Raw genomic sequence first — 19,385 nt, 5'->3', positions numbered from 1 at the left:
GTCCGTCCGTCCGTCCGTCCGTCCGTCCGTCCGTCCGTCCGTCCGTCCGTCCGTCCGTCTGTGCACACGATAACTCGAGTAAAAATTGAGATATCTTAACGGAACTTGGTACGTGAACTTCTTTTGGGCGTGGGACGGATGGTATTGAAAATGGGCGAAATTGGATAATAACCACGCCTACCTCCCATATAACGGTAATTTTAAGAAATACGAAAACTGCGATATTTTAGTAACTACTGAAGATAATTCACTCAAAATTGATACTTACAATGAGTTTCAGACGGAAAACATGAATATTATAAATTTTTGGAAAATGGGCGTAGCCACGCCCACTTATGGTTACATGTGTATATCTTGGTAACCGCTGCACCAATTTCTTCCAAAATCGGACAATAACCACGCCTACCTCCCATATAACGGTAATTTTCAGAAAAACGAAAACTGCGATATTTTAGTAACTACTGAAGATAATTCACTCAAAATTGATATTTGCAATGAGTTTTAGACGAAAAATAAGAATATTACAAAATTTTGGCAAATGGGCGTAGCCACGCCCACTTATGGTTACATGTGTATATCTTGGTAACCGCTACACAAATTTCTTCCAAACTTGGCACAGTTGTTGGCTTTGATACAGCATACCAAATGGCCGAAAATTTTTAAAATCGGACAATAACCACGCCCACATCCCATATAACGGTAATTTCGAGAAATACAAAATCCTCGATAAATCAGTAAATATTGAAGCTAATTTATTCAAAATTGATGATTGCAACAATTCTTTGCCAAGAAATACGTTTATGACAAAATTTTGGAAAATGGGCGTAGCACTGCCCACTTGTGATCACATATATGTATCTCGCTAACCGTTCTAGCAATTTGTACCAAACTCGGTATGGTTATTGTGCTTGCCACATAAAAGCAAACCGTTGAAAATTGTTGAAATCGGACTAAAATTGAGGCCGCTTTTCATATAACGGTAAATTTCAGATATGCTTGAAACTTCAATATTTCGAAATTTAAGGACGCTAATTTACTTAAAATGTATACACCCCGGCTTATCATGTAGCGGTAGCTTTCGGAAAGGTGGAAAACATATATTTAATACTTGCGCCGGGTATTTAATGTTCGGCTCCGCCCGAACTTAGACTTTCTTACTTGTTTTCTTTGCCTTTTAAATTTTTCCTAATAAACAATCGTAGTGCAAAGCTCAATCAATAAAAAAATTTAATTTTAAATCGTAAAGTCGCAGGCTTCTTTGTAGGACTGTGTTTATGTGTGTGTTTTCAATGAAAATCTTTCATCTTATGTATATGTATGTATATAAATGTGTTTTTGAACGTAGATCGCAATAATTCGAATTCTATTTTACTGAAATCTTAATATGAATTATTAAGAAATCGACAAATGGAAATCTACAAGACTCTTAATAAATTTTCAGCTATTGTAAATGGCAGTGTTTATAAACACAATAATGCAAAATATCACTCTCTTTCAAATCAAAGTCCAAATTGAACTCATTTATCTTGTATGGTTGTGAAATTGAAGAGACTGATGGTTTGCATATATGCGTTAATGAATTCAGCTAACATTTAAAAAATTCGCCATTTAAAAAAGTCGATGCATCGATACATCGGTGTTGCTCCCTCAAAATCATCGAAACATCGATGTGCGTAAACATCGACGTTTTTCCAGCTCTACAGCGTACTGTTTATGGCAGAATTTCCGTTTTCAGAAAGGCGCATCTAGCTGTATTATTACTTTTTTAGCTTTTCCTTTTCGTAGAACGGCCAGCCAAATATGCGTGCTGACATCAATGTAAACGGTAGATTAATACGGCCCAAGTTCTTACTTAGATATCTACAACCTTTTAACCTTTAAGTACAAACGAAAGAAGGCGGATGGGCCTTAAGGATTTTGGATGGATCTTCTTTCCAACCTTAGAGATGAAGGTTTCCATCAATATTTTCCACGCGTTTGATATATAATCCAATTCTGTATTGGAGCATAACATCAGCACCCGATGTATTGAGCTTTTTCACATTACTCGGTATAACATCTGATCGACATTTTTCCTCCGGTATTTTCGACTTACCGAAACGATACCGCGTTGTTCTGATTTGCATGCATGTCGGAATACTTTTGGTATGTAATTTGTAAAAAAAAAAATCAAAACAAACATTTACGAAATTAGGTAAATTTGAAAATTGTACGAATGACAAAGACGTTATGCTTGTCATTTTTCTTTGTATTTATTTAATTTTATTTACTTTCTCCTTCTGTGCAGGAAATTTTCATGATATTCGATTATGTCCGGGCTTAGTGCTGGTATTAAACCAGCATTCCGCCTCAGCGAACTCAACATTATAGAATCCCGGGTTGGATTTCCTTTATGGCCGTTCGTTAAAGGGGCGGTGGACGAACGGTAAGTAGGCGTGGCACCTTTAACCCACCTTTTTGGACAGGGAATGAACCGCCATTGACAAAAATGTACCCCGCGACCACCTAGGTCCCCTATGGTTCCCTAGGGACCCCTTAGAAAAATTGCCAAAAGTCACAATTTTCATTTGCGTTTATTCGCTTGAAAAATATTAAGTATTCATTTGCACAATACATTTTTATATACAACACATTCATATAAAACACCCAGTAACCAAAATAGACATCACAGGGGCGGCAGCCCCAGGTTTACCTCACAGAAAGGGAATTATAGGCCTCCTACGCAGAAAGTAATTCTACGCAAGAATACTGTGGATGCAAGTAAAAATTGCCATTTTTGGCCATTTTTCTAAGGGGTCCGTAGGGAACCATAGTGGGCCTAGATGGTCGGGGGTTGCATTTTTGTCAATGGCGGTTCATGCCCTCTCCAAAAAGGTCGGTTGCCACGCCCACTCCCCCTTTGCCCACTCCGCCTTCGCCCACCGCACCTTTAACGAACGGCCATAATGGAAAGTTTCCCCAGAATCCCTTCAACAAAGGTAAAGGTGGCGTACTATCTGTGGCTTTGAAAAGACACAAGTGCTCATATCTCTGCCGCTATCAATTTCCGCCTGGCCCACTCAGTGTTCAGCATCTGTTTCTTTTTAGTCTGCAGGTGGTCTTTAAAGCTTCCCCACGTATGAAGAGACAAACTGACGGTAAGTGCAGCAGTGCATCAGCAGTGCAAGAGCCACGCCACGTGTTGTAGAAAAATCTTTCGTACCTCACACGGCAGTAGTTCTTTGAAGTTTTGCAAGCAGACTTCCCACGCTCTTGATTGAGAATCTGCTCCACTATACCACTGACGCATAGCTAATTATGGGTCTGATCATAGAGGTATAAATCCAGAGGATTCCCTATGGTGGCACACCCCACGTTTTACCAAAGACCAGTTTACATTGCCAAAATGCTGCCCATTCTTTAGAAGTTTTGTGTTTCTCGTTAGATTTCCACGATAGTTTTGTATCCAGAGTAAGAGACTTCACTTCCGGAGAACTCTGAATTGTGACTCCTTTCATTGTGAGGGCAATGGGACCATTCAACCTTCTCCGAATCCTGGTTTCGGACTATGCTTTAATGACGAAATATCTAACAATACATCTTCTTCGGACTATTTAACCAAGAAAAAAAAAAGAATTTTGTTATGTAAATTTATTTATTTTGTTTAAAATAAAATGAAAAACAGCTTTTTTAATAAATAAATTTTTCAAAACTAGATGTTATTTTATTTCTTCGTTTCTGCACATCGATTTTATTCAAAGGATCTTTTAAATGCTTGAGAAAAACGTTCAAATTTGGTTATCGAACACATCAACTTACTATTGTTTGTATGTAAATTTTACTCCCAAATATTTAAAAGAAAATCTCCCCTATCAAAATATTTCAATGTGGCAAAGCTATGCTTAATGTTTAAGTCTGGAGAAATGTCAAAAATCTACTTTATAATCAAAAAATAGTAGTAATGAAACTACCCTTATTTTTTGTATCATGGAAATTTTCATAGTGCGGCACTAATTTTATGTATGCGACACTGATGTGAAATTAAATATGCTCTCAAGTGGTTTGAAGGTCACTCACTGCTCACTGCTTAGTGGAGTTGCAGAAAAATGTAATGCGAATGTATGAAAATTTTTCATCTACTGCAAAATTACGGAATGGAATTGAAAAGTACCCAAGTTCAGGTACAAATAGTGTACAATCAAATAAAATTGAAAAGTATTACGAAACAACATATGAGTTATTGCGCAAAACCACATATCTGAGCAATCACTTGTATGGGAGCTATGTTTTATAGTGAACCGATTTCGACGATTTTTAAAAATAGTCAAGGTAATATCTAAAAACGGACACGTGAACAATTTTAGTAAAATAACTTTAAAACTGAGGGAATTTTATGAAGTTAAAGTTAAAATTTAAGCAAATTTTGAAGTACCGTTATCTCGTAAACTGGAACCAATGTGGCAAAATATGGACGTCATTGAATTTAAAAGGTCCCAGTTAAGTAAAGTCAGCTATCAAAGCGTTTGCACACAAAAAAGTTCAAAGCCTCAGAAAAGTGTTATAAACGCCGAAAATTTCACTTTCAGAGCTCTAAAATGTCCCTCCTAAACATCTCAAAATTTTGACGTGATACGGATTTTCTGAAAACGGCATCGTAATCTAGAGGCCTAAGTTAAGTTTACGTGTTTAGTCGTTTAGCTGTGATATTTAAAAACTTTAAAATTTACCACCAGTGTAATGATCTCTTCATTCATCTCTTGATGTTATTTATAAAATCCCTTGGAATCAAATTCTGTTTCAAAATTTTCATATAACGGTAAATTTCAGATATGCTTGAAACTTCAATATTTCGAAATTTAAGGACGCTAATTTACTTAAAATGTATACACCCCGGCTTATCATGTAGCGGTAGCTTTCGGAAAGGTGGAAAACATATATTTAATACTTGCGCCGGGTATTTAATGTTCGGCTCCGCCCGAACTTAGACTTTCTTACTTGTTCATTATGAAAAGAAGCATTTCCGCATTATCGGGCAACAACCTATTTTTATTTTCAACATAAATGTTACCCGATGCACTAAATACTCTTTCCGAGTTCACTGAGGAAGGTGGCGCGCAGAGATACTTCATTGCCAGTGTAAACAAATTTGGAAATTCTTTGCGGCTATACTTCCACCAAGTTAAGGGATCTTCTTGTCTGGATATAAGAGGTAGCTGCAAATATTTCTCTATTTCTAGTTCATAAATCGCTGCCTTTTATCTTGTACGTTCGCTGCCTTGTCTACCAATCATTTGGCTATCCATATCACTAGAAACACTAGAATCAGCATCAGAGCCGTTGGCGATTTCCTTAAAGCATTGCCAAATATCTTCGTTAGCTCGATCTTTGATGGAAGTTTTCACTATAATTCGGCATTTTTCATATGATTCAACTGGTTTCTCCATGCTAACAGATTTATAATTTCGAATTAGTTCATCAACAACCCAGTTTTTAGCCTTATTGGCGTCAGCAAAAAGACGAGTTTTGAAACGGTGCGAATGTGTTCCGAAAAAATTACAACAATGCCGCGACTATTTATTGGAACATTTACAGCTCTTCATTTTGTCGTGCCGAAATTGCAGACCTACGCGTTCGGAAACGAAAAAGGTTTATAGGCGGGTTCTGTATAATTTAAACAAAAATTAACGTGAGAAAACACAACATCTTGATTGTTCAAAAGCAAAGAATTTGATGAAGATTGTTTTTTGTTTGTTTATAAGGTGCCATTTTTCACAGCGATAGCATCGCACAGATGTGTGCGTAATTGTGTTTTCGAAGTGGTAAATTCTGTAGCATCAGAAACGGTGCGGAGGTCGAGGTGAACTCGAGCCGGCAAAAAAACAATATTGTGAAATTTATTAAGGGCAGCAGTCTACCGGATATCTGATCGGATATCCGAATCCGGCTGTTATTTTTTACAGGATATCCGGAATCCGGTTATTCGGCAAAATCTATATCCGGCACATCCCTAAAGAAACAAATATACGGCCTTGGATGCAGCAAAGACGATCTATGTATACTATATATTTACTGTGAGAAAAGCTTCTACGGGCTTAAGCGGAACATTAAGCTTCAATTGTGGTCTTATTAAGATGTGAATTCCATTTTGTTTTTTTTTGCATTAAGCGTTGTTCATAGTTATTTGAACTCATTAGAAATTGAAAGCATGTTTATCTAAAGATGATGAACCAAAGTTAGCATCGCATCTTTTCTGACAGCTTTGAGAGGTTTTATGCTGCGAACCTCCGCGGGACACCAGTTAGACAACACTCATCTGAGGCAGTTCTTCCCTAATTATAATTGTTTGAAAGTCTGCATAGCCAACAATATCGGGACCACCTCACTTTATTTTAAATATGTTTTCACATTAATAGGTTCCTTAATCATGAAGTCCTCCTAAAAAAATTTCACAGAAAGGGCAAAAATACTGGATTTCAAGCAATTTTTTTTTAGTTACTTGAATTTAAATTCTTTGATACTCATCGGCCTGTCGCGTTTATTTTACCGCAGTGCAGAGCTAATTTTTAGTTATGACCACATTCGAATGGCGACAAAGCTGTGCAATGACTTCCTCTACACCGTAGTCAAAAGATATCTCTTCGACTGCCGCCGGCCAACAAATTATTATTCCAAACACATAAGCTGCAGTGCACCAGCAGCTCTATGTAGACATATACATATGTATGTATATTAGGGTGGTCCAAAACAAGTAAAGTCGGAATTTAATTACTCTCACCCCTTAGGATTGTTCTTAATATAATGAAAAAAGTACACCCCCATTTTTTTATTTTGAAATCAAAAAATATTTACAAACTTTGTAATACAAAGCGCTCAAAGTTTTTCATATATTTTATGTGAGGAGAAAAAACAACCTTTCATGGTAATAGTATAAAATTCTTGAAAATCAATATTTTTCAATCGGAAAACTCTGGTTCTCTTCAGGAGGCTTTCAATAATAAATACCCAATTGTTTGTTTAACCATTTTTTAACACTAACGATTTTTTATTGGTCCCCCCATTGTATTTTCGGGGTTTTTGGGGGATTTTTTAGCGAACCTATAAATTATAGTTACTAAAAAGAAATGGTTAAATAAACAATTTGGTATTATTATTGGAAATTTTCTGCAGAGGAACATAGTTTTCCGATCGAAAAATATTGTTTTTTAGGAATTCTATATCGTATCTATGAAAAGTTGTTTTTTTCCCCGTATAAAATACATGGACAGTTTTGCACGCTTTGAGCGGCTTCTAAATATTTTTTCATAAAAATAATTGTTTTTTCGATTTAGAACAATGCTAGGGGGTGAGAGCATAAAAATATCGACTTTACTTATTTACATGAATTTTTGGACCACCCTAATGTACATATCTATAGTATCCCTGCAGGAAAAATATCAATTGATTAAAATAACCAACTTATAGTAAGCCTTTTAACCTGCATTTTTTTTTTTTTTTGCATTTTTTTTTTTAGTAAGAACTCGTAAGTAGTTAAACGAAAAAAATTACATTTGTGTTGCTAAACAACGGCACAATACGAAAAGTGTCGTTATTTCACATAAAAGCATGACTAACATATCGAGAGTTTTTGACTTATGCCAATATTCACGATAACTGTGAGACATGTGCCACTGTTCAGTAGCAAAAATTGGCTACTACGATTTTGTGAGAAATGGCAAAACTATGCTTCTGCCGAATTGGTAACAACTAAGCCTATGTCGATTTGCTACAGACGAATATGGTTATTTATAAACCTAATCCGCTGTATAACTCAAAAACATGGAATCTTGAGTTGTGCCGTTATTGCAGAGGACCATGAATATGAAAACTTACAGAAAATTTAATATTGTTTATAATAGTGAGTACATAGGTCAACGTACCTCCATATATCGTAATATTTTTTTGACTAGTTTTAATAGGCTGCATGCGTAGAACTACAAACGCAGAGGACCTTACAGAGCCGTTTTTTCAAGGTGCCTTTATAATTTATATTCCCTGCAAACGCATTTTTTAGAACAAAAGTAGTATTTAAAGGCCAGATAAATTTAAATAGTTTCCTGAGAAACGGCCCTACTACTGGAGGAAATCATCAGTCAGCAGTCGTCTTTCATAACCAATTTACAAAACCAAGAATGCTTAAACAAGTTGCTCCGTCAGTTGCTATCCTCTTCGCACTTTTGTTTATTTACTATATATAATATTACGATGGTTTCATGATAGTGGTCTCAGGTTCAACTAACCATTTTTACGATATGAAGAATGGGACATAAGTAACCCAAAAATTTTACGAGCCACTTTTCACAGTCTGATGCTCATAACTATGCTACAAAATAAAGTACAGAATTGCAAAAAAGCTTCTAAGTTGTAATTCTGGCGGCACATTGGCGCAAAAGACGAATGGCCCACAGGCTTCCCTGAATGGCTGTTAAAAAAGAGCTTTCTTACGCAAAAAAATAAATTTCTACAAGCATTTGAAGTCTTAACACATTTTCACAGCATAAATCTGCCAAATTGACCAGAAAAATCTAAGTGTGGACCAGAACACCAGTACTATTTGTCTAAAACTAGCACAAATACTGGAAAACCAAGACGTCTGGAAGCCCTGCTCTAAGCTTGGTAATTAAAAAAATAACTGCTGTATGCCTTCCTCGCCATATTCTTGTTGACAGCTGCGACGAGTTCCATTATATAGGAGCCCTATTCTTGCCACATGCTTGTCTATCCGCAATGGTTGCTACAATTTGCTTAAATAGTTGCAAAAAACTTAGTGGAGGTGTCGGCACTAAGACTGAAAGTAACAGTTTACACAACGATTTTCTTTAGTTCACCGGCAGCTTCTACGGCTATCCAATTTCTCTGGCCAACTACGCTACGCATTTTCTTTGGGACATTGTGGTCATATCGACTGCTTCGGCTTTAATATTATAGCCGGTTAGATTTGAAACAACCACTTAAGCATTCAAAACATTAACAACCCAGCAAACACAAGAAAAAATATTCTCCAACGTTTGAGAAACCCTTAATTTTCAAGTTGAGTTTCAACATTCCTTACCATTTGAGAATTATCATTTTCTCTAACCCTATTCCTCAATTTGCCCTTAAGTTGAGTTTCAACATTCCTTACCATTTGAGAATTATCCTTTTCTCAAACCCTATTCCTCAATTTGCCCTTAAGTTGAGGAATATTTGAGAAATTTTTAACAGCTTTCTGGCAGCGCTTATGTTTCCTTTGCAAAAGTGTTGATCTGGCAACAGCGGTGAAACATATGTTTTAATGTTCGTAGAAAAAGTGAAAACACTGAAATAAAAATTAACGCAACAAGAAAACAATAAAAGGTGAGTTGCGCAATAACTTAAAAAAAGTTAGTGCTTAGTTCAGTGGCAGAAACAATGCAAAGAAAGAAATTAAAAAGTGAAGTGAAGCAGATAGTAGATCTTCTTGCAGAGCGTGAAGTGGCCGCTCCTACACGTCAGGAGTGTCAGGGCCAAGAAGATACTTTCACTGCAAGCTCGTCCACTTCAAATATATCGGATGATGAATTGAGTGAGTCGAAAAGTGATGGTGTTCCAGATTTCGAAAAATCTGTAGATTTGAGAATTGAATTAGCGGCATGGTCTGTGCAATTCAATATATCAACGGCGGCTACCAATAGTTTATTAACAATATTGTGCAAACACGTGGGTGATCTTCCACGGGATTCAAGGACTTTAAAATCCACTCCTAGGAGACCACCTGTTGAAAATATGGGACTAGGAGAATACATTCACTACGGTGTTGAGGACTCACTAACTGATTTTTTAATAAACAACTCCTATAGTTTGATGGAAATCCATCTTAACGTTAATATTGACGGCCTTCCACTTTCAAAAAGTTCCAATTCGCAGACTTGGCCAATATTAATAAATGTCAATGGAACGCCTAATGTTATGGTTGTAGGGGCTTATTCCGGCAATAGTAAACCATTATCTCCAAATGATTATTTGCAAAGGTTTGTAAACGAGTTGCTGGAGCTGTTAGAAAAGGGGTTGGATTACAATGGCAGTCATTATTCCATTCATTGTCGTTCATTTATTTGCGATGCGCCAGCAAGGTCCTATATTTTAGGAGTTAAAGGACACACTGGTTTCTCTAGTTGTATCAAATGCACGCAAAGAGGAGAATCCCTTGGGCATAGAATGATTTTTCATAGTGAAATTCATAGCGCTAGAACAGATTTAAGTTTCCGATCCCGTTTGGACGTAAATCATCACAAACTGATCGAGTCAACAGCTATCGAAAAACTGCCCATCGATATTGTAAACTCTTTTCCTTATGATTACATGCATGTTGTATGCCTTGGTGTAACCAAATCTTTGCTTCTTGGATGGGTTAGGCAGAGAAATAAAACTTATTCTTTGAAATCCTCGACTATAAGTTTGTTGAATTCTCGATTATTGTTTCTAAGTAATCAGGTTCCAAAAGAATTTGCTCGTCATCCACGTGGCCTGAGCGATATTGAAAGGTTTAAGGCTACTGAGATAAGGACATTTCTGTTATATACAGGAATTTTCGCTTTAGCTGAAGTCTTAGATGTAGAAAGATATACGCATTTCTTAATGTTAAGCTTGGGCATAAGAATATTATTGAATGAAAAGTAAGGAAAACAATGCGTGCGCAAAAATACTCTTGAATGAATTTGTTAAAAAAGTTCCAAATTTTTATGATGATTCTTTTTTAACATTCAACTATCACTGCCTTACACACTTGCATAGTGATGCATTGAACCATGGATGCTTAGAGTCTGTAAGTGCGTTCAAATTCGAAAATTTTTTGTCGAAACTCAAACGAAAATGCAATAAAAAAGATCACATTGCTGCACAAATATATAACCGCTTGAGGAAAGTTTATATTCCTCTCAATATTCTGCAGCAAAAATTACAAATAAAAAAGCAGATGAAAATGGACCAGTGAAGTCAATAAATACAGAATTCTTTTACTTATCCCTTAAACGTCCAGATAATTTTTACAGCGTCCAAAATAAAATATTTATTCTCAAACGACTTTCAAAAAAAGACAGTGCTTTTGAAATTATTTCCAGAGAAGTTATAAACTTAACAGACTTTTTTACGATTCCTATAAAATCATCCCATTTTAATATTAAATGTTGCGCCACATTGCAGTTTTCTGATTGTCAATTTCAGCATTCAGTACATGAAATATCTCAGAAAATCATTGTCTTTAATAATTTCGAATGTAATAAATTTATATTTATACCTTTCATTCACATGTAGATGGATTTAAACAGCACATTTCTTAGTTCGTCAGCAATACTAGCAGAGGAGCTGATATCTAAAAAAGGTGAGTTTTATTTGTTATTTGATAAAGATATACATATCTAATAATATTATTTTTAATCTTTCAGATTTAGATGAGTTACACCAAAAAATTGATAAATTTCAAGAAAATGTTTTAAAAGGTAAAATTATTGTAGTGTTTACGTTGTTGGACTTTTCACTAAATAATAGGGCTATCACTAAATCCATCGTATTGCGATTTTCTCGATGCATTTCTGAACTAGATAGAAGTTGTTTCGATTTATTTGGCTGGAAGCGAAAATGCTTAAGTCAGATTCATAAGTTGTTTTTGCAAAAGTCCATAAACATGTATCCTTAAATCGTTAATATCAACCAATATGCACTTATGTATATCCCCAGTATTTTATATACATTTCTAATATTTACAGAACAAGAAATTACACAAAAGCTTCTGAAACGCGTTCTCGAAGAAGTCAAAGCTAATGGCAATTCCAAGAGTAGCACACGCAAGCCGATAATGCCGAAAACACCGTTTAAAGAAGAAAATGATTTTAAAGACTTTGAGGCCAAAATAGAAAAATCGGAAAACAAATTTAATGACTTGGTAAGTTTTGTAAATAAGCGTATAACCGCATACTATTTAAACATGAAAGTAATTACAACATGCATATGACTTTTCTAGGTTGCCGATTTTTTGAGCATAATTTGTGGCAATTCATCAAAAGTTTTAAAAGAAGCATGGCGGAAAATTATGACCGACGAAGTAGCCCAAAAATTGTGCTGGCAAGGAACAAATAATAAAACGCCCGTTCGAGCTTTAAGTGTAACAACAGCACTAAAACACATTTGTATGTATATACATATGTATATCATTTCAGAAGCGTACAATCAAAAATTTGCAACTGCAGCTTCCAACAGCGAGTTCGAAAGGACAGTCATATCATTTTTCCAGCATGCCAATAATCGTCTGCAGAAAAAGCATGCATACAAAGAGCGAAAGGAAAATAAAAAATAACTTAAATATGTATATGTATGCTCACAAAGGTGCATTAAGCTGGATCGATAATTGTATTTATTTTAATTTAATCTGTATAGATCCAAGAAGTAACTTTAGGATATCTGTGATACCACTGACAAGTTTCAGATAAATCCATTATGTCATATTAACCCAGAAAAAAAATGAATTTTGAAACGAATTGTGAAAATATGTGCATACGTACATACACACATATGAGTTATAATTAAATTTATATAACTATAGCTTAATGGATTTAACTGAAACTTGTCCGGTGTACCACATATATCTTAATGTTGCTTTTTGGAATAATACGGATTTATTTATTTAAATTATTTTCATCATTTACGAAAACCTTTTGTAGAAGGTGCATATTGGACCATACTACGATTTGAAATGCGATTTTCTTTTAATTTTGTAAGTCGTTGCTAAGCAAATGTACTCTAAATTCTCTTTTAAATTTTTTTAAATACGGTACGGTAAAAACAATACCACCTTAAGAATTAAATTAATCATAGAATTAAATTAATCATAAAAAGCTGGCACTTTGTATAATTTTTAATCTAAATAAGTAACCAAAAGTACAAAATAAAATAAAATGTATTAAAAGTATAAAATAAAAAAGAAGCTTTCATTTGATACCAATTGGAGAAATTGATTTGGGGTCAAGTGGAGAATTAACAATTTCTCAACTTGATAACTAAGAAAATCTTCATGTAAAAAAAGTGCCTTTTATGTTGAGAATACTATAATCCGCTCGTTGAGATGCTGTTGATAATTAACGTTGGAGATTTGAGAAGGCTATTTAATATCAAATGCGTCTCAAGTTGATATCAAACCAAAAGGGTTTGCTGGGAAGTAGAGAGTTTTTATTCAGCTGCAACATTCGACGCTTTAAAGCTATAACAGTCAATGGCCTACAAATTATGAAAGTCAAACAAAAACAATCGCCACTACAAACATGCACTCTTATATATGTACATTAGGGCGGTTTGATTTGTATGGATGAAAAAAAATTAAAAATCTTATAGCAAAAACGTTATCTACATTAAATTCTACGAAAATTCTCTGAAGAAACCATGGGTCTAAAATCAAACCCTAATCCGCGCATCTCGACTTGAAAATTTTTTACTTGGGTGAATATTTTTTTTAATGAAAAAAAAAATTTGAGTGTAGAAAAAATACAAAGTGCAAAAGAACTACCTTACAAAACAATTTTATTCAGAAAATTCGATTTCTTTTTGGAAAAACCTATTTTTTCTAACATTTATTTTTTTGGCAAAGGCGGCCATATAAATTTTCAAGTCGAGAGGCGCGGATTAGGATTTTAGTTTAGATACATGGTTTCTTCGGGGAATTTTCTTAGATTTTTATGTAGTTTACGTTTTTGCTATACGATTAAAAAAAATTCAACCCGCCCTAATGCACATATTTACATGCTATCATGAATTGCAGTATGCAAACACTTGCATTTATAATGGGAAAAGTGAAATATTGTTTGTCGTCTGTTTTGTTGGAGTTGAAGGACAGTCCATAAAAGTGGCCGTAAGAAACAAAATAAATGAGTACAGAATAGGAAAACTGATTGCGGTGTCCATGACAAGCGAAGCATCGAAGGGACGAAGACTTGATAGAGAGTAAGAAGGACCGTTTGTTACCAATGAATTATGTACTCGAGGGTGCTATAAATTTTACGCACATCGAGCGATAGGAGAGAGTGCATACTTACATGCATGCATATGTATAAATCCATACATATGTACATACATGCATACCATGCGACACACAATACGCCAATATGTAAATATTTTGATTGCAAGCTATTGCTATTGTTTGTTATTATTGTAATTGTAAATTGTTGCATTCATTTATTATAATGCAATGCCAACAGGCGGCAATAAACCAAAAGCAAAGCACAAAAAAAGTATCAAATTGCCATTTAACATATGTTCCGCTGTCTGTTCGCCAATCGATTTGTATGCCTAAAGGCTATTAACAATATTTTGTTAAACGACTGTCTGTCTGTCTGTCTGTCTATCAAAGCTGTTAGGGAGGCAAATGCATTTGTGTAAGAGCACGCACGTTAATGTAATGAATTGTGGACGCCAACCTCGAATTGAGGTATTTATGTATGCGTCTACATGATAGCGGTGTTGATATCGACACCAACTGCCAATTTGCCTATCAGGCTACCTAATAGCCCGCCAAATGCTATCCGCTGCAAAAGCGTATGCAGGTACATATGTATGTATGCATTTATTATCGTGGCTTGTGTCCTTTCATTTGGCAATTGAGGTGCGTTTACGCCAAAAGTTTTACCGCAAGTGTTAATTATAATATTTGACAGCCGCAATAATTCAGTGGCCCATGTAGTAATACACGCACACGCATTCGCATGCTTTTCCTCTTGTGTAACATGTCTTGGTTGCTTAACTTTTGGCTTGACAACACAGACTTATTAGCGACTTATCGACCTTTGTATATCACTACTTATGTACATATGTATGTATGAACGCCTACTGGCGGGTGGCCCGTTACAGTCGAGTTACCTTTTGCAAAAAAGCGCGTGGTAAAATAACAGTTGTAGTTGTCGGTGTACATGGACCCATGAGCATTTAATTTCTGAATGCTTAAAAACTTCTAAAAAAAAAAACGTTTACTTTCATTCCGTTTATAGGCATTGGCATCGTATGGGAATGCAGCGACTTTGCCAGAAGTTGAACGAACAGCACAAACGGCACTTAAATAGCCACCGAACATGAATATCACCGACACATCAACTTGCAACACCACAAACACAGTACGAAGGTTCTTCAGAGATGTAGATTGATTATCTGGGACAAATGAACGATGGCTCACAAAAGATCACTGAAGGTGCTGAAAGATCTTCGTGAAAATCAAATCAATTCCGATGAAGTCACGCTTATTTTACCATAAACTGCATCTGAAAAACTAAACGCTTGCTGAGGATCATAAAATTTAAGGAGGCATGTGAGGACAGTAAGACTAACTAGTAATCAGCTATTTTTTTGCACAGATATCGAGCTGCAGACGTACATTTGGAGCAATGATTGAACATTGGGGTAGGAAAAAGTGCATCTGACACTTTGACTGAATGCATCACATCATCCGCGAAACCAGGGCCAACATAAGTACATGCATACGTATATTGGCGACGAAAAAAATGCCGAACGAATGATCTTAATGTGACTACTCCAAATATCTTCCCGGGCAGTTATTTTGATTTCAAATACAAGATTAACGAGTAACCCCTCTATTCTAACAGAGTCACAAAACTTAGCTCATCACTGTTGTGATTTCTAGTGCGCCGAGAGAATTCGATTTTGAGTGCTAGAAAAATACACAAAAATTTAAAAATTTGTATTGCATCGGCATATTTTTTGCAGCGGCAAGCTTTGAGGCGCAGTAGAAATTACAGCAGTGATGAGCTAAAGTTTGTGACTTTGTTAGAATATGGTTGTTAATCATCTGCAAAGAAGTAGTGAAGTATCCAAAATATTTTCAGTGTGGTCTGGAAGTGCACAGTCTTTTTCTTTATTTAATTTAGCGCTGTAATCGCTTAAACGATTTTAGCCAGGTCCAATAAAGCACGCCAGTGGTTCCTCTTCCAAGCCAGTTAGAAATAGGAAGTGAAGCCAAGTCCTGCTCCTTCTGGTCGTTCCATTGCACAGGACACATTTCTCTTCATCTGTTACCAGCATCGTGATTCGCGTTTTATACATTCATACAGCCGGTACCTAGAGGTGTATGTATTTGCATAGTAAAACCGGTCAAACTGATTGTATGTGTTTGTCTACTGATTAACAAAATAAAACAAGAGACTTAATCATAATTAGGGATGTATAGAATAAAAATTCATTTAAGTGAAATATTTATGCACCAGTTATACTATAAGTCCACGAAAAAAACTTTTTCAGATAAAGACATGAACGGATGTCGGATCTTGATTGCGAATAACAGTTACTAAAAGAGTGCGAATTGCAGTTACTAAAATTGTTGATGATTTTTCAATTTCAAATAAATAAATAGATTAAAAATTTAAAAAAGGCGGTAAAGTGTTCTCGCCAAAGCCGATTAGAGACTATTATTTTCCAGTTTCATAGTCATTCCAGGATCTCCCAAGGACTTTAAAATTAAAGGGTATGCAACTAAGTAAATCTGGGTATCTAGTTCCGATGAAAGCTACTGACTCTCGAGAATACTTTTCGGCTTTCGTTTTATATTTTTAAGTTATTTTTACAGAAAGAGAAGAGTACAAAAACTAGAGCGATGGTTTGAGTTATTTCAATCGATCTTTGTCAAATAGTTTACGTTCGTTACATAATTTTTACCAAAATTACAATTTTACGACTGACTCATCATGTTTCGTGCTTCGAAAATCAAAATGGAGCAAATGTAAGAAAATTATTCTTGCTTTAATTGTTCAACGATAAAAGTAGATATAAATATTTCAAGGAACCAAATTTTGACAAGTTAAAAAAAATACCAATGTTTAAAAATTTAATTTAAAAAAAAAATGCAATTGACTTAAGTTTAGTTGTAATGATAAAAATTACCTCCTTCTTCCATGTTCAAAAGGTTTTCGGTTGAAATAGGTCCTCACTAAAACACAATTTCCCAAGAAACAAGTAGAACGACTGGTAGAACCTGGGCCCCACTGGAGAAGTGAAACTTACGTTACATATCTAGTTTGTCTCATAACGAATATTTATATGTTCCTTTGTTTCATTATCTATCGGACACTGTCCTCACAGATAAGGTGAAAAAAAATAAAAAATAATAACGCGCTATACATAAATTAGTCATAATATTTGTACATACAGGATAACAACAAAATATGTGAAAATTATTTGAAAATAACATAATCATTGATATTAATTTTCTCTCTACATGAGTAAAGGTCGACATAATTACAAATAGCGTTACATAGATATAATATCGACAACAAAATCCATAAAAACGTATCGATAGCAAAATCGATAACAAAATTCTTAACAATAGCCGCTTCTTCGTATTTTGTCATTGTCCATTTCTCCGCGGCATACGCCAGCATAGGCATGATGAGTTATTTTTGTACGACGAGAGAGGACTTTACTTTTCAAGGGCCTACTCAGTCTAAAGTAATACAACTTGTTGGTTGTTGGTGCTTCTCTGTAGAATTTCAAGACTGATATTATTATTAGTGTTGATGCTGGCTCCTAAATAAACAATGTTTTCTATTATTTCTATATTAACTGTTAACAGTGACATGAGAGGAGAGACGTGCATGCTGTGGCTGTTTGTCTGATGGCAAGAGATATTTCGCTTTATCCGCATTCAGACGATCTCGCATTTAGTTCTCTATCTAAGTCCAAGAAGGCACAACAGTACCGGTACTTTCGATGTCGTCGGCATACGCCAGCAATTTTACGCTCTCGCAGTAAAATGTATATGAGCGGTTCGGTTTTTTTTAAATACTTTTTATCTTCTTCAACATCAGATTAAAGATATCACTCGAAACGAAGTCGCCCTGCCTGAAACTTCGTTTGGTACCGAACATCAATATCATTTTACGCTGCCGTTTTTGGGATATGCTATTCAGTTATAGTGGTGGATAAGCAACACTTTTTTCGTGTAATCGAAAGCGGCTTCTTTACGAAAAATTCTTCAAAATTTACCCCCATCAAACAATATAAAAATGCATTTATTTTTTTTGTGGTTTAAAAAAGTATTTTGTTTATTACCACATGTTTCTCGCTTAGTTTGTGACGTTAGTTATTTCGTTAGAATATTTTTTAGCAAGTTTTTTTCTGTTGCTTTAATAATAAATTTCAATTATTTCTTACTACGTATCAATAATCGTTTTTGTTATTATAAATTTATTTATAGTACATACATGCATATGTTTGTGCTGGTATGTATTTATATCATTATTATATAATATTTACGTTAATATATAAAAGTATGAATGTACGTGTGTTGTCGCAGAATTCTTGTATTTCAAAATCCATCAAAAATTTGTGTAAAACATGAAATCGGTTTGCAATGTTTGAGGGCTGCAGATATGCAATATTATATTCAAATTAATTTTGCGAAAAATGCCGTATGAGGCAAATTAAAATTTTTAGAAAAAGTTGTTTTGGGTCTCTAAAATGTCGGCAATTTCTGCTTCATTGTTCTCAGTTTAAGCTAAAGTTAAATTTAAATTTGCATTAAAGTTAGTTTAGCCACTTTTATTTGTAATACTTCTTTTTTTGTTTGGATTTGTCTCGTTGAGAATTTCATCATAACACACACGCATACATTTACATTAATTTTTAATTATATTTTAATATTATTTTTGTTGTAGGTTTTCTGCATTTGTAAGTTTTGTAATAAATTTTATTTATTATAATAGCAATAATGTATGTATTTATATATTTGTATAGCAATATGTATGTATATATGTATGTAGTTAATATATAGAATACTAAATGCATTATTTTTAAATTATCTTTACTTTATTTTATTTCCTTAAGTATGTAATTTCATATCAGTTGAGTTAGTTGCGGATAAACATTTCAAAATTTTAACATAGTTTAAATAGGCAAAACTGGCAACCAAATTTCTATTTATTTAGTACTTAAGTTCTTACAGTTTGTAGCTTTTTTCGATCGTCGCTTTTTTACTAAGAAAAGCTTTCGTTCACACTTAAATTTAGCTAAATATAGTAACATGATTAGTTTTTTGATTTTGGCCGTTCTATTATAATTTATTCGTTAATTTTGAGCTCCAGGCCGGTTATTAAATAAAACATAGAATTTGGTAGTTTTATTTATTAGATTTATTGCTGTCGATATTTCGCCTTCAATCTGAAAGCATCTTCAGGACTGAAAAACACCAAATGCATACATATTTACGTCAAATTACAAAAAACTTACATCAACGACATTGTTATTGTCTATGCCGTGCTTTTCTACATACAGATTCTGTCCGTCCTACTGTCCACCACTTCATGTATTGTTGTTTGTATATTATACCCGAGCGCACTTGTGCACAAGGGTATATTAATTTTGTTCAC

At 34.7% G+C, this 19,385-nt stretch overlaps 2 protein-coding genes across 2 annotated transcripts in view; one reads left to right on the top strand and one right to left on the bottom strand.

The window, feature by feature from the left end:
- LOC118750079 (kinesin-like protein CG14535) overlaps window positions 1-19,385 on the bottom strand; it is a 168,163-nt gene that overhangs the window by 37,655 nt on the left and 111,123 nt on the right. The gene's annotated exons all lie outside the window — the stretch shown is intronic.
- LOC118750080 lies at window positions 9,475-12,024 on the top strand. The gene is made up of 4 exons (XM_036484814.1): window positions 9,475-9,559; window positions 11,287-11,353; window positions 11,418-11,471; window positions 11,739-12,024. Exons 2-4 carry the CDS (start codon window positions 11,287-11,289, stop codon window positions 11,981-11,983), a joined length of 366 nt encoding a protein of 121 aa, XP_036340707.1. The 5' UTR covers window positions 9,475-9,559; the 3' UTR covers window positions 11,984-12,024.

Source organism: Rhagoletis pomonella, unplaced genomic scaffold (assembly GCF_013731165.1).
Source record: "Rhagoletis pomonella isolate Grant_MI unplaced genomic scaffold, Rhpom_1.0 Rhpom_scaffold_00132, whole genome shotgun sequence".
In the NCBI taxonomy this organism is placed as follows: domain Eukaryota; kingdom Metazoa; phylum Arthropoda; class Insecta; order Diptera; family Tephritidae; genus Rhagoletis; species Rhagoletis pomonella.
This window is presented reverse-complemented; position numbering and strand designations above follow the sequence as displayed.